Raw genomic sequence first — 14901 nt, forward strand, 5'->3', positions numbered from 1 at the left:
ACCTTGGCGGCCATTTTAGACGCCATGTTGGATTTGTGTATACTATTGTAAACTTAAACAATGTCTGATGCTCTTTATGTGTTCTTTGCCCCCTGAAGCCTATGTATAGACACCCAATTCATTAAAGTTGAGTGGATAGTTACATAGTTATGATCATTTAAAGGTTTGGGTGGATATCTTGGCGGCCATTTTGGACGCCATTTTGGATTTGGGTGTAATAAAATAAACTTATACAATGTATGATTATCTAAATGTGTTCTTTGCCCCTTGATACCCATATATAGCCATCAAAATATTCAAATTTTAGTGGATATTTACATAGTTATGATCATTTATAGGTTTTTTGCGGCCATTTTGAACGCCATGTTTGATTTGTGAGTATCATTGTACACTTAAACAATGTCTGATAATCTTAATGTGTTTTTTGCCCCTTGAAACTTAGAAATAAACACTAAATTCATCTAATTCGATTGTATGGTTACATAGTTGTTATCACTTATAGGTATTGGCGGCCATCTTGGCGGCCATCTTGAAAAAAAACTTTCCGGAGGTCCGATTGTGGTAAAATTTTGATATGTTTTAAAGAAGCTTCTACCCTACCAGGTTAAGTTTAAATACCTTTTGTAGCAAATTTTTTGGTGGTTGAAGGTATTTTTTCATATATTGACCCTACTATTTTGGAGGCTCGCTAGTTTTTAGGAACTGTTCTTGCAATCTCATTAATATTCATAGATATGCAAATGTACTAATTTGCATATTTAGCTGCAGATCATACTAGGTAATAATCATAATCTTCATTTTAACACCAAACTTTTTTTCTATAACCAATTTTGAAGAAATATTTGAGAATCATACTAGTTAAACTAGCTATTTAGTCAAAGCCTGACGGTTGCCATAGAAACAGCTCAATAATAACTTATAGCTGCCCAACTGAGATTGTTATCACACATTTTGTTTCTTTATATTGAGTATACAATCAAGTAAGATAGGTGTTGTTTTGCCCCCCTGAGTGGTACACCCCAACCCATCTGGCTGATAAGACTAATTGCGATTTACACCGGACATCATCGACTGCACAGAAAGACAGATCAGGCTCCAAAGACCAACTGCATGGAGTCAACACTTGACACTTGAGGCAACAAATATTGATAACTCTGAGTGTTTGCTTCCGTTTATTCTTGCAATTACCAGGAGATACGTTTGGGCCACAGTGTCACGGGTCTTGGCCAGAGTAACTGACGAACAGTATTACTTGAAAGACCGAATAATTCAACCTTGACGACGGACACTCATAAATCAATAATGAGATGACATTTCTTTAACATCGCTGGGTTGCCATCAATCAATGCGGCAATATTCGAACCCATGTTTGAATGATTGCTCCTTATGAACACGAGAAACAGAATTTCAATCACAAGCACTACCGCAGTGTATATGTGCAGGCAATGTGTGATCATATATGAATGTTTACACAAAACATAATGTTGCCTTCACTGAGTTCGAGTAATCCTTCATTGTATCAATATATGTATTTATATCAACATCATGCTGTTCTACACACCAGATTAAAGTTACAATTACTTTATAAACTGGTACGATTCCATTTTTTGTTCCAAAAACCACGTCCTTCTAGTCCATACATCCAATTGATCTGCAAGGTTGCGCCGTGTCTGTCGTATTTCATTCAACATTTAGACATTTAATGAATTATAACAACTTGGACATGTTGCCGTCTTTGTCTGAACCATTGCAACATCGATAGACATAGACAACCTGCCAGTTAATGGTTTAATAGGATCATCATTTCAAATGGTATAAACCAACACATTTTAGTTTGATTTCAAATCTTCATTCAACATCAAATACTGCATTGCAAATATTTGTCAACATGACTGAAATCATACAGTTACAAAAGTACTTTAAATCAGTGATAACATTCTGCTTATAGACGTTTAATCGTCAGAAATACTTCAATCATTATCTCAAAGATACCCGACCCACACCCTTTATCAATTAATGATCCTGTCGCATGTCCATGACGCTGCGTACTCACACAAACCCCTCCTCCTTGAGTATTCCCGCCAGAATGTCCCGGTTAGACTGGGACATCGGTAATATAGGAGACCGAACCGGCCCGCCATACAGACCTAACATCTCCATAGCGGCCTTTAAGCCCGGAACACCAAACTTCTTTGTCACCTGAAAATGGATTAACATCGTTAAACGGTTAAGTAAACCTTACATCTACCTTACAGTGATGCTTGCTCGGCACTGAGAAACATGTAGTACCTGAAAGTAATATTATCTATAAAAGTAATAAAAAACCTTGCCAAGGGAAAACGGTGCTTAATGCGTGTGCGCAAAGTGTCAAACAAGATTAGCTTTCGCACAAGCTGATCAGAAACGGCACTTTCTACTTATATGGTATATTTCGTTTAACGAACGTATCTCCTTAGCAAAAATAACAGTTAATGCGATAAGTATAATCCCAGATTAGCATGTGCGGACTTCACAGGCTAATCTGCGAGGACACTCTTCACCTATGCATTCTGTTTTCCCCAGAGCGCTGCTCATATTATTTCGAAATATTTTGAGAAAGTTTAGTCGCCAACAAAGGCCATCACTCCATAAAACGACGTGACTTCTACCTCCACATCAGCACCGCTTGATCAGCGTTGTTCAAGGGCAAACATCTCAGTAATGTGAGGACCATTGGCGTTGAAAAAGGGTCCATCATGGTGATGACATATTTCAAGTTTAAAGAAAACAATAAGAAATTAGAATTGTTGATTGTGTTGGACAACGGACAGACAGACTGGCAGAGTTATTTCTATTATATGAATACTCCATCCCTGCGCGGGTATTAAACAGCCGCGTTCTAAGAAAACTGGGCTTAATGCATGTGCGTAAAGTCTCATCCCAGATTATTCTGTGTAATCATTACGACACTTTCCGCTTTTATTGAATTTCGTTTTATAGGAAGTCTCCTGTGAACGTAAATCCATTGAGACAGAAAGTGTCGTCCCAGATTGGCATGTGCGGACTGCACAAGCTAGTCTGGGATGAAAGATTACGCACATGCGAAAGGCCCATAGCCAGGGTTTTGAAAAGGGGGGGGTGCGAATTTTTGCCATCGATGATTGTTATTGAGCAACGAAGTGGCGAAGGGGGTATGTGCGGGGGAGGGGGGGTGTTCATCCTGCAATCGGGGCTTAGGAGGTCCTTCCCCCTAGACAATTTTGAAAATGAAACGTAAACTCCTGCATTCTGGTCACTTTTTAACTGTATTTAGAGACTAAAGTTATAGAGCATTTGTATATGAAATTTCACTTTCATTGACCATACTCAGTGACTGGTCGACATGAATATGATCTAACATACAAGTATTCCCCACCACGTTTTTCAATAACAACCTTTTTCGATCAGTCATGGAAATACATCATTTTATACGGTGTTTAACCCGACACTAGTATGCGCGCACACACTTTGTTTACATGTGCAACAAAAATTTTATAGAATGTTAAATCAACAATAAGAACGGTATAAAATATCATTATTTCTTGGAATCTTGATAAAATTGGTGTGTTTTACCATTCCAACATTCTACCATTCATAAATCGAGCAGGTTAAATGGAAATATTTGACTTTCAAAACAATTGTTTGTCTGCTTCTATGGATAATACCAGAGGCCAAGCATTGCTCTAAACGTGTTAATAGTCTATTGTACAACAAACACTAATCATACTCTAAACGTGCTTATAGTGTATTGTACAACAAACACTGATTAACAAAACTGGATATTTTCTAATGTGCATCAATACTAAACAAGAGGGCCTGAAAGGCCCAAAGTCGCTCACCTGACATTCAAAGGAACTGACCTGTTCTGTGCAGCCCAAGATGTCATTAGAACAATATGTTCTTACCAACTTTCATGACTATTGAACACCCGGGCAGCCACGTTTTTCAACAGACCAGAACCATTGTCATACACATCCAAGATGTATTTAAACAAATGTACTGACAAAGTTTCATGAAGATTCATAAGTCCATATAAGGAAAAATGCCCCGCCCACTGGTGGCCATGTTTTTCAAGCAACTAGAACCACTTTCGAACTTGTCCAAAATATGATTGAGACAAATCTTCTGACAAAGTTTCATGATGATCGTACAATAAATATGGCTTCTAGAGTGTTAACAAGGTTTAACTATAGCTATATAAGGAAAAATGCCACGCCCATTGGCAGCCATGTTTTTCCACCAACCGGAACCATTTTCTAACTCACCCAAGATATCATTGGGACAAATCATCTGACCAAGTTTCATGATGATCGGACAATAAATGTGGCCTCTAGAGTGTTAACAAGGTTTTACTAAAGCATGATATATAGCCATATTAGGAAAAATGCCCCGCCCCCCTGGTGGCCATGTTTTTTAAGCAAGCGAAACCATTTTCGAACTCACCCAAGATAGCATTAGGACAAATCTTCTGACCAAGTTTCATGAAGATCGGAAAATAAATGTGTGTTAACAAGGTTTTACTATAGCCATATAAGGAAAAATTCCCGCCCCCTGGCAGCCATGTTTTTCAACCAACCAGCATCATTTTTGAACTCGTCCAAGATATTCTTGGAGTGAATCTTCTGACAAAGTTTCATGAAGATTGGACAATAAATGTGGCCTCTAGAGTGTTAACAAGATTTTGCTATAGCCATATAAGGAAAAATGCCCCGCTCCTTGGCAGCCATGTTTTTTCAAGCAAACGTAACTATTTTCGGACTCATCCAAGATATCATTGAGACCAATATTCTGACCAAATTTCATGAAGATTGGACAATAAATGTGGCCTCTAGAGAGTGAACAAGGCAAATGTTGACATCGCACAACGGACGACGGACATCGGACGACGGACAAAAGGCGATCACAAAAGCTCACCATGTGCACGATGTGCTCAGGTGAGCTAAAAAGAAATCAAAATGGTATAATTGGTTACTTATTTTTTTAAAACTATTTTTAACAAGTAAGTTATCTTTTCCTAAACGAATTTCAAATACATATTTTTATACCACATTTACATGATCTCTGGGTCATACGCGTCCGTTAACATCTTGACTCAGTATGCAGCCACGGCACATTGGCTTATTTCCATCACATGTACCCATTTATACACCTGGGTGGAGAGGAGCCGATGTGGGATAAATTCCTTGCTCAATGAAAATTTCAGTGGTCAGCCCGGGATTCGAACTCGATCCCTAAGCCAGCGTCCAACCATTAGACCACTGCTCCCACCATTCGGTGGAATATTGATTTTAATTCACTCGTGATCATAGAAAAATATATTTTCTATGATCACTCGTAAATTAAAATCGATAATCCACAGAATCCAATAAATATCCTCTATTTAATTTCAGTATAACAACTGTTTAAGAGTATTGCATTCCTAGTGTCAAGTTTGACATAATTAAACATTGTGGAAAGTGGAGCAGAACAGATGCCATTTAGTGTTGGTTAACTACAAAAACAGCTACATTGCTTTGTAACAATGATTTGTTTTCTTGTCATTCAACAAAAAAAATATCATGACTTGAGCATAGCTGATATTTTTTGCTGGATAACCCTTTACGGGATCCGAAAATGGTTGTACGGGGATATAACAAAAAGACAACGCAGTCTGTTGAAAATGCTGTGCACAATGTGTTATTGTTACAAATCGTGGTATAATGCAAAGTTATTAACCAGTGACTCATTAGTCTTCGGCAATAGTCGAAGGGTGTCCATTGATTTCAGTCATTTTCGGAAGCTTACATAACACTCCGTTAATACTCATCTAAAATGCATTTTCTATTCTTAAGATTATTTATTTCTTCAAGTTAATCAAATTGTTTTTCCAGCCATTTAGATAATTGTCGAAAAAGGTTATTGGACTGGGATTTCAACCCACAATATATAGGCTTCAACAATTTGCTACGACATCTATTACAGTTATAGCTTTAAAAGACATTAATAACGATGACAAAAGTTACAAAACAATCATTTAGTATCAAATATCGAAAAATAAGTATCGATTTTATACGGATTACAGTGCCAGGTTAATAATTTTGCATTATACAAAAAACAAATATCTATTTGTAACAAAGATTCCAATTCCATTTTGCCGGGACCGGCTTCTTACATCTTCTAAAATTTTGTTGTCACAACTTCTAATGATTTCAACAATTCTTCGGTTAAACTTGTAACTAAAAATCACGCATCATCTCGGAAATGACTTATTCGCGAAATTAATTATATGGTGACATGTCTATATTATTATTTTAACGCTTAAATACGAAGACTCATTGGGTTCCTTGAAAAGAGATAACCGTTTTTGCGTCCAATTAAGTTGGGTGCAACTTGTAGTACAATTTTTTACTCGTCCAAAAACATTGAGTGCGAACGCACCCAACGCACCCCCCCCCCCCCTGGCTACGGGTATGTGCGATAAACACAGCTGTCAAAGAACAAGGCTGAAAGTAGCCAGTCCCAGCCAAGCGCCCTTACCGCTGTGTTGGGGCCAATGAGGCGGTGCTGAAGCCGCATCGCCTGCTCCATCCGACCCTCCTTGTACAGCCGCTCAAGCTCGCAGCACGGGCCGCCCAGCAGGTTAGCAAGCGCCATAACTCCGCCGACCGCACCTGTGCACATAAACAAGAGGGCATAACAAGGTCACCGCACATGTGCACATAAACAAGAGGGCCATAATTCTGCCCACGCACCAGTGCACATAAACAAGACGGCATAACTCTGCCCATCGCGCCTGTGTAAATAAACAAGAGGGCCATGACTTTAAAAATAACTGGTAACAAATGTTCACCATAATGAGACGAAGTATGGCGTATAACACCTGCCTTCCTATCTCAAGGGTAAAGGTAACTTAAATGTCAAACTAGTCCAAAACAACAGTTAAATAATTTACCAAACATTTAACCACGTGGCCACACGAACGGCCAAATGCTAATCGTGTGCACGATTCAGCTTGTTAACAAGCATTATTGAAAATGGACTCGGCCTTTTGCAGATTGACGTGTATTTTTAAGATTTGACCTGGTTACCTATTTTGTGGACGCACATGACGCAAATACAAACTCGATCTAGCTTTTTCAAGATAAACACTCTCACAAGTTTCATCAAGATTGGATGGTAGCCTCTTAGAGTGGTAACGAGCTTAACATTGACGACGCACGAAAAACTAAGCACAACGATGGACATCAGATATATTGTGACCACAAAAGCTCACCATGCGCACTTTGTGTACTAGTCAGTTAAAATCCATCGCCATATGCTCTATTTGCCTACACATGTATATAGTAATTCTAAGAAGCCAGACCGTTATGTCTTTCAAGGAATTACTTTACGACAAAGCGATGGTATTCCGCAAACTTGTAAATACACATTTTCAAATAACAGAAAGCTCAAATAAAAAAACACACATGAATGTAATTCGCTATTATGTTATGCAGTTTCAATAATATATAACACGTAATATCATCCCATTTTCTACATACGACGTACAGTAAGTAACTATTTTGTCATCATTAACAAGAAATATCTTTTAAAAAGATATACGGCGTTGATAGTTCAGTGAATTAGATCAAGGATAGCGAACGTCTTTTTCTGTGCAGTTCTTAGCTGCATCACAAACAGTACGGGATGTTGCGCGGAGTTTTCGCAGCTTATTTTACATTATTACATATTGCTGGTCATAAACCTATAGATACAAAACAGAAAACCATAAGAAGAATGGAAGTGAAATTAAAACATATGAATCAACCGGCCACACGCGAAGTATCCGTACATATTTTAAATATTTATAAGCGCGTTCTTTTAACAAACCTTTTTTAGTGGTTTGTAGGGCATTGCTCGAATCATCGCGCTCATGCTTAATACATTAGTCAATATGGTGGAATAATTCTGGTTAAATTAATAAAAAATAATATTTATCATTGTATTGTTGACAACACATTAAGAATCTATTATTGACATACCATAATTGTATCGCTAAATATCTTCATTTAACATATTTCTGGTCTAAAGAAAATTCCAGGTCACCTAGTTCACGGATAGCGTCTATATTATATAACGATTATTTTACTGGCCGCGAACGATGACCTGTAAATAAACTCTGACATTCACACACACTGACCGCGAATTGACCTATACCTCGAGGCCACGCTTCCACTGCTCTCTATACTTTTACATGTAACATGTTGACAGAAATATGGAAGTAAGAAATAAATATGAGAACATAGCCTATAACTCTTTTGCGCTGCCAATCCTCTGAAAATAAAAGGTGCTGTATTGATGTCGAGAGTTGAGTGTAAAACTGTTCTATCTATTAAGACTTTTCATTAGAGATAAAATTGTTTCATGCAGTAAAACAGTGGTACAAAGACGCGGATATGTTTCCAATGTTCTGGTGGTATACTCAAATCAGCCAATGGAATAAATGAAGTGTATTCATTCGTACCTAGCCGCGGGAAATTTTATTTGAATTTTATTGGACACTTACAAAGGTCAGGTAAGGTGAAAAGCTGGCTTATATACAGCTATGCCGAAAAAAATGACCGCAATTTTCCCACACTAAAATTTTGGAAATGTAAAGAACCATTGACATAGCCTCGTTCTGAGAAAAGTTGGCTTATTTATGAGCGTACAGTGTCGTCCTAGATTATAAGGGACGACTCTACCCGCTTTTATGATTATTTTCATGCATTTCGGAATTCCCTTCTAATAAAAAATGAGCTTAAGCGGAAATTATCGTCCCGTATTAGCCTGTGCGGACTGCACATGCTAATTTGGGATGACACTTTATGCACATGTATGAAGCCCAGTTTTCAACTCACCGACGACATAGGCCGGAAGCAGAAAGCTGGCGGATCCTGCAAGCACCTGGAAGTCGTTACCCGCAGTCTTATGGACGATGTAGCCGATCTTGGAGATCTGGAAATACCACGGGAATGAATAGCAAAGTAAGATCGTATGAGTCTCGTTCAGGAAGAACCTGACTTAATGCATGTGCGTTAGATGTCGTCACAGTTCATCCTGAGCACATGCCAATCAGGTACGACACTTTCCGCGAAAACGTGCATTTTTATTTAGGGGAGACTTCCATTAAACGAACAATTCAATAAACGCGCAAAGTTACGTTCCTGATTACTTGTAGTATGTTCAGACGGCACAGGTTAATTTGGGACGACTTTATAGGAACATGTATTAATCTCATTATTCACAGAACGAGGCTAGTTTACAGTGACCTGTGAGTGGATCATTTTAAGGTAGAGTCCCCATCACCAGCAATTCATCATTATCGTGCACAACGGTATCAAAAGAAACAATTACGGATGCACTTATGACAAATTTAAGTATTTATATGCCCAAATTCAGTTTTGAATGCGCCATCAACAATTGAAGGCAATAAAGCATGGTTATCTCAATAATAAGATCCGAAATAAGCTAAATAAACAAATGTTAAAGATTTAAAGACACGTCACGTACAACAGAATATAAAATTTAAGTGTGACTTCGTTTTTGTAATTGTTGAATATGAAACCTCTGTCTATGCATTTCTAGTCATATGCACATGCGAGAGAATCAGTTTGATATGGACATACCTTTCAAGACTAGTAGACCATTCGCCTAATTATAAACTAGCACAAATAACAAACTTTTTTTTTTTTTGTTATTTGACCCGCGTCATGTGAAATTAGGTTTTATATCATATGTGACCAGCGTAGCTCAAGACCAGCCTGTGCATTCGCAGTCTGGTCACAGAAGCTGCGCAGACCGAAAATGAGACCACGAAACCTTATGTGACTTTATAGCCGACAGGGTAGCTCACGAGAAGACTGCGCTACACTGGCAATACCTGACATGAGACCCAGTTCTTAAGACGCATTTCAGTCCTCGTTCTAATTCGTGGCTAATAAACAACTCGGTCTAAGCACGCGGCTTCAGTGGAAGAAACACGAAATCCAAACGATAATTTACCAATAAACAATTATTAATCGACCATTATTAATAAATTAATTAGTTTCAACATAAATGCATCAGATACAAAATAAACAGAATGGTCTGTCATAAAAACATAAGATTGCACTAAGATGAATAACTAAAGGGGGCGAAATCACCAACCAAATCGAAGACATCACACCCACAAATAAAGAGAATTTTAACTGTTCACCAGATTTGACAACATAATAATTAGACATTTAAATTTGTATTTGACAAATTGCATTAAATAACGATTTTTAGTAAAAACATTTGTTATTGAAATTACAAAGACTGCTATAAGAGAATATATAAATACATTTCAAACTATGTATCTTTATTAGTTTAATCTGCGACCAGGTTGGTGGTTACGGCTCAAGGCTGCCTACGTCACCACCGCTGTCCTTGACCCCGGCGATGTTTGGATGCGAGGACAGCCGGATGATAACTTCCGGTGCCATGTCGATGCCCGTGTTCCCGGGGACGCTGTATATAATCACAGGTACGGGACTCGCGTCGGCCACCTGCAGTTACCAGTATACAGACATAAAAATTGTTCATTTATTATCATAGTTTTCAACGTAGAAAAACAACATTGTCTGCCGAAAGAACGAAAGACAGAAAATTCATGTTGTTTTTTTCAAAGCTTTCAGACACAAACACGCGCTGTTCTATGTTTAGTTTAGTTTTAGATGGTCCATATTGACATTAAGTGTTCTTGCGATGCTATTGATAACTGGGCTGCTATCCTATTGATAAATAAGTTAGCGATCCTGTTGATAAATGTACTTGTGATCCTATTGATAAATGAACTAGCGATCCTATTGATAAATGTCCTTGCGATCCTCTTGATAAATGTCCTTGCGATCCTCTTGATAAATGTGCTTGCGATCCTGTTGATAAATGTGCTTGCGATCATGTTGATAAATGTGCTTGCGGTCCTGTTGATAAATGTACATGCGATTCTATTGATAAATGTGCTTGCGATCCTATTGATAAATGTGCTTGCGATCCTGTTGATAAATGTGCTTGCGATCCTGTTGATAAATGTGCTTGCAGTCCTGTTGATAAATGTACTTGCGATCCTATTGATAAATGTGCTTGCGATCCTATTGATAAATGTACTTACGATCCTATTGATAAATGTGCTTTCGATCCTGTTAATACATGTGCTTGCGATCCTGTTGAAAAATGTACTTGTAATCATATTGATTAATGTGCCCACGCAAACATTTACATATTTTAACGAATTAAAATACTTGTATATGTATGCGTTTCCTTAAATTAACTTTGAGTTGCAAATTTACAACGTTGTTCAAAAATACATTTAGTAAATGGAAAAAACTTAGGTGGTTACCACTCCACCGCCCCAATGAGCATGTGCTTATAGGGCTACAGGGTTATTACATTATGCAAAAGACGCCTTTGTTTTATAGGCGCCCCTGTGGTCTTACAATATCCGGTTCAAAGCAAATCGATGTTATTAACGTTTGATGCGAGAGACCACTATTGCTACCTTTGTGAAGTGTTGATAGAGCGCCTCGTTGGACATGAGCCCCTTATAGAAGCAGGGGGTCACAACCAGGACATGCCCGGGCCCCCGCCTCCGACATCCGCTTGCACATGCGCACTGTGTCGCGCGTAGCTAGAATAGTCAGAGAGTAGACAAACTCTGATATTGCTCGTTCAACGTCCATGCAGTCGTCGCTTTATTGATGACGAATAGAAGTGCAAAATGTACAAAAAAGACAATCAAATATTTGCAGCAAGGAATATTATATTTATGAATACATAAACATATTTATTTATTTTTGTGTTTGTAGTATATAAAACCATATACTTACGACATAAATTAATTCATTGGTATTTTCACTTCAATTACGATTATACTCGTACATCATGCAGGGTTCGACATTAGCTTTTTTTACAGCAAGACCGTCGGACCAGCTCCTCTTAAAATGTACTAGCCCGAACCTGATGTCTACTAGACCATAAATGACATAGCAAATGAACACAATTGTGTCATGTAACTGTTTAATCAGGATTTATCAGTAAATAATCAGTGAACACCAGATTTTTTATGCATAGAGTAAAACAATAAAATAATCCTTTTTTTGCTATTCTTCGTCAAATTCAAGCCATTGGAACTGACTCGATTTTCCATTTAGGATAAAATTGACGTTTTCGTGTTTCTTCATATTTACGTTTCGTGTCAGTTAAGCGTCGGATTCTTTTTTTTAACTGATTTGTCAGACAAAAATCCGAACTTGAACACAGCCATTCTTTAAATTACATTATCTTGTCTGCTACGCACAAAATGTTAACATTGACGATACCGATTTTCGATAGAAGTCGTAAAATCATGCTCTACAGTTTTACGTCACTGCAGAAAATCATTAATATTCATGACAACTTGACCAATTGAAACAAGCAATTTCTACAGGAAGCTCTCCTTTGCGTCTAAAATAGCGATTAATTATGTGAATGCTCCGCGTTTATTTAAATATACTAGTTTTGTTTTAATGTAAATAACGGATACAAGAGTAATTTTACACATTAAAAGTAAAGGTTTTCACAGCAGTTATTTATAGTTATATGAATCAGTATAGATTTATTTTAATTTATGGATGACCAGTCGGACAAGCTAGCCCGCAGTTTTACTAGCCCGACCACCGATCTTACTAGACAATGTCTGTCGGACGTGCCTTAGTGTCGAACCCTGCATGACATGTAAATCATCTTGAAAACAAATGCCTACACATGTGTCACGGGTAATGACAGAAATACAGCAATTATAATAAACTACATTTAATAAGATTCTCCGTTCAATAAACGTTGATGTCCTCAGAAGGAGCCTTGTCAGCATCGATTAATTTGATAATACTCGTACAAGTATCAAAGCTTTGTAGCCTGCCATTGATGTTAAGCGAAACACGTTGTTGTGGGTAAACCATGAATGTGTACCTTCTGAGTTATTATAACTCCTAAAACAGGTCAATGTCGAGGTCAAAATGAGGTAAATGTGATGTGGGTGTTCATATGCAACGTCTATGCAAATATAAAAGCTTGGTAAGAAGACGAAACTCGTCATTTTGAGTTTACTGCGGGGACGGCGAAAGGGGGAACAAATACACCACTTTATGCCTTCCGGCATCATAAGATGCTAAGGGGTTGGGGGGGGGGGGGTCATAGACATTATCAATTCCGAGTTGCACTTTTCCTACATTCACATCCAGCCCCTGCCACCACGAGTTTGTCCGGTCCCGCCGCACGCGCCACATGCCGCACGAGATCCACGCGTTCCTCATCTCTTAGATAGACGTACTCGCCGTTGGACCCCTGAACCACGTAACCTAGGCAACAGCAGCGAATTAAATTATGCCAGGTATTAGACAGATTAAGAAACAAACCAAGCTGAGACTTTTAAACACTATTTATACGCACGTACAATATCAACTACAATTATTTTAAAGAAACGGGTACGTTCATAGAGAAGGAAGCATTGATTATAGCTACTGAATGAAAGGTGTTTGTGTTTTTTTTTAAACTGATGGTGCAAGGCAAAAGGGTTTGCAATTAACATTCTGACATATGTGTTTTTCGGAAATAACTTTTGTATTGTGCATGGTAAGAGTAAGTTCATAAATATATTACTATACTTCGCTATACTTCGCTCGCATAGCAGCCATGTGTTCGATTACTGATGTGACATACAGTGGCTTAAATCTACATCAGACTCAATTAAGATCTTCAGCGAACAGGTTTCATAGACTAGTACTGACTAGACCTGTTATTGTTAATGTCACTATTTAAACATAACATGACATATTAATATAATAAAGCCACAATTAGACATATAACAGCTTATTAATAGTATTGTTAGTGTATACATTGTATAAACTACTTTTGACGCACCTCGCAGTGGTATTTTATTCCATTTCGCAATGTTCTCTTGCAGTTTATCGTACGCTATACTTTCATCGCTATTAAAAGGTGTAGCGATAGGCGGATAAATTCCACTAATATCCAGCTGCATTTTAACCGTTGTGGAAAAACAGCTCCATTGGGTACCGCGTCCCTGTGGATGTAGCAACTGTCGAAATATTGACCTTGATATATGCATGGATATTTAACACTCGTCCTATTGCACACTAAAACTAAATTTAGTAACACTACAAAACGTCCTTAGTCTTCACAGAATTTGACAGAAATACACTTTAAAATCACTTGATATCGAACAGTGTACAGCACGGAAACTATTGTAGTTTATTATGCCAATACGTTTAATGTAAACAGCCGACACTAGTGTGAATGTTTACCGCATGTGTACCACCGTATCGCACATGTATACGGTACGACTGAACGTGTTTATGCATGCAATTGTAACTAAGTTAAATAGATCGTTAACTGGGTCAGTTAATCATTTAACAACAAAACTCGTTTTATTTGTTAGAACGCAAAAGTAAAGCACGTTACAAGAAACTTTCGTACTGGTACACAATACATTAAGACACGTTATGGGAAAAATGGGCTTAATACATGAACGTAAAGTGTCATCCCATATTTGCCTGTGCACAGTCTAATCAGGACGGAAATTTCCGCTTCAACTGGGGTTTCGATAATGAGAAGAGAAACGTCCTTTAAACGAAAAATACCATAAAGCGGAAAGTGTCTCCAATATTAGCCTATGCAGACGGCATACGCCTCTTAACGCGCATGCGTTAAGCACAGTTAACCAAGAACTCAATTTGGGTTCCGTTCCCTGACATTAAAGGGATAATGGTTCTTATATGCTTGCGTCACGCCCGTGCTTTATTTTTAACAAATGTCTCGATTGAATAAATACAATAGTATTGTACATAATACTATTAAATCTAAAGA

At 37.9% G+C, this 14901-nt stretch overlaps 1 protein-coding gene across 1 annotated transcript; it reads right to left on the minus strand.

Annotated features, from left to right (window-relative positions):
• Positions 1 to 1159: 1159 nt before the first annotated feature.
• On the minus strand, positions 1160 to 14396 carry LOC127842163 (4-hydroxy-2-oxoglutarate aldolase, mitochondrial-like). Its single transcript, XM_052371516.1, is given in 8 exon segments — positions 1160 to 2199; positions 6535 to 6668; positions 8877 to 8973; positions 10410 to 10544; positions 11537 to 11608; positions 11610 to 11665; positions 13245 to 13373; positions 13936 to 14396. Coding segments are annotated over 8 exon segments (981 nt in total). The 5' UTR covers positions 14144 to 14396; the 3' UTR covers positions 1160 to 2049.
• Between the last annotated feature and the right edge of the window lie 505 nt (positions 14397 to 14901).

The sequence above is a fragment of the Dreissena polymorpha genome, chromosome 8 (assembly GCF_020536995.1).
Source record: "Dreissena polymorpha isolate Duluth1 chromosome 8, UMN_Dpol_1.0, whole genome shotgun sequence".
In the NCBI taxonomy this organism is placed as follows: Eukaryota; Metazoa; Mollusca; class Bivalvia; order Myida; family Dreissenidae; genus Dreissena; species Dreissena polymorpha.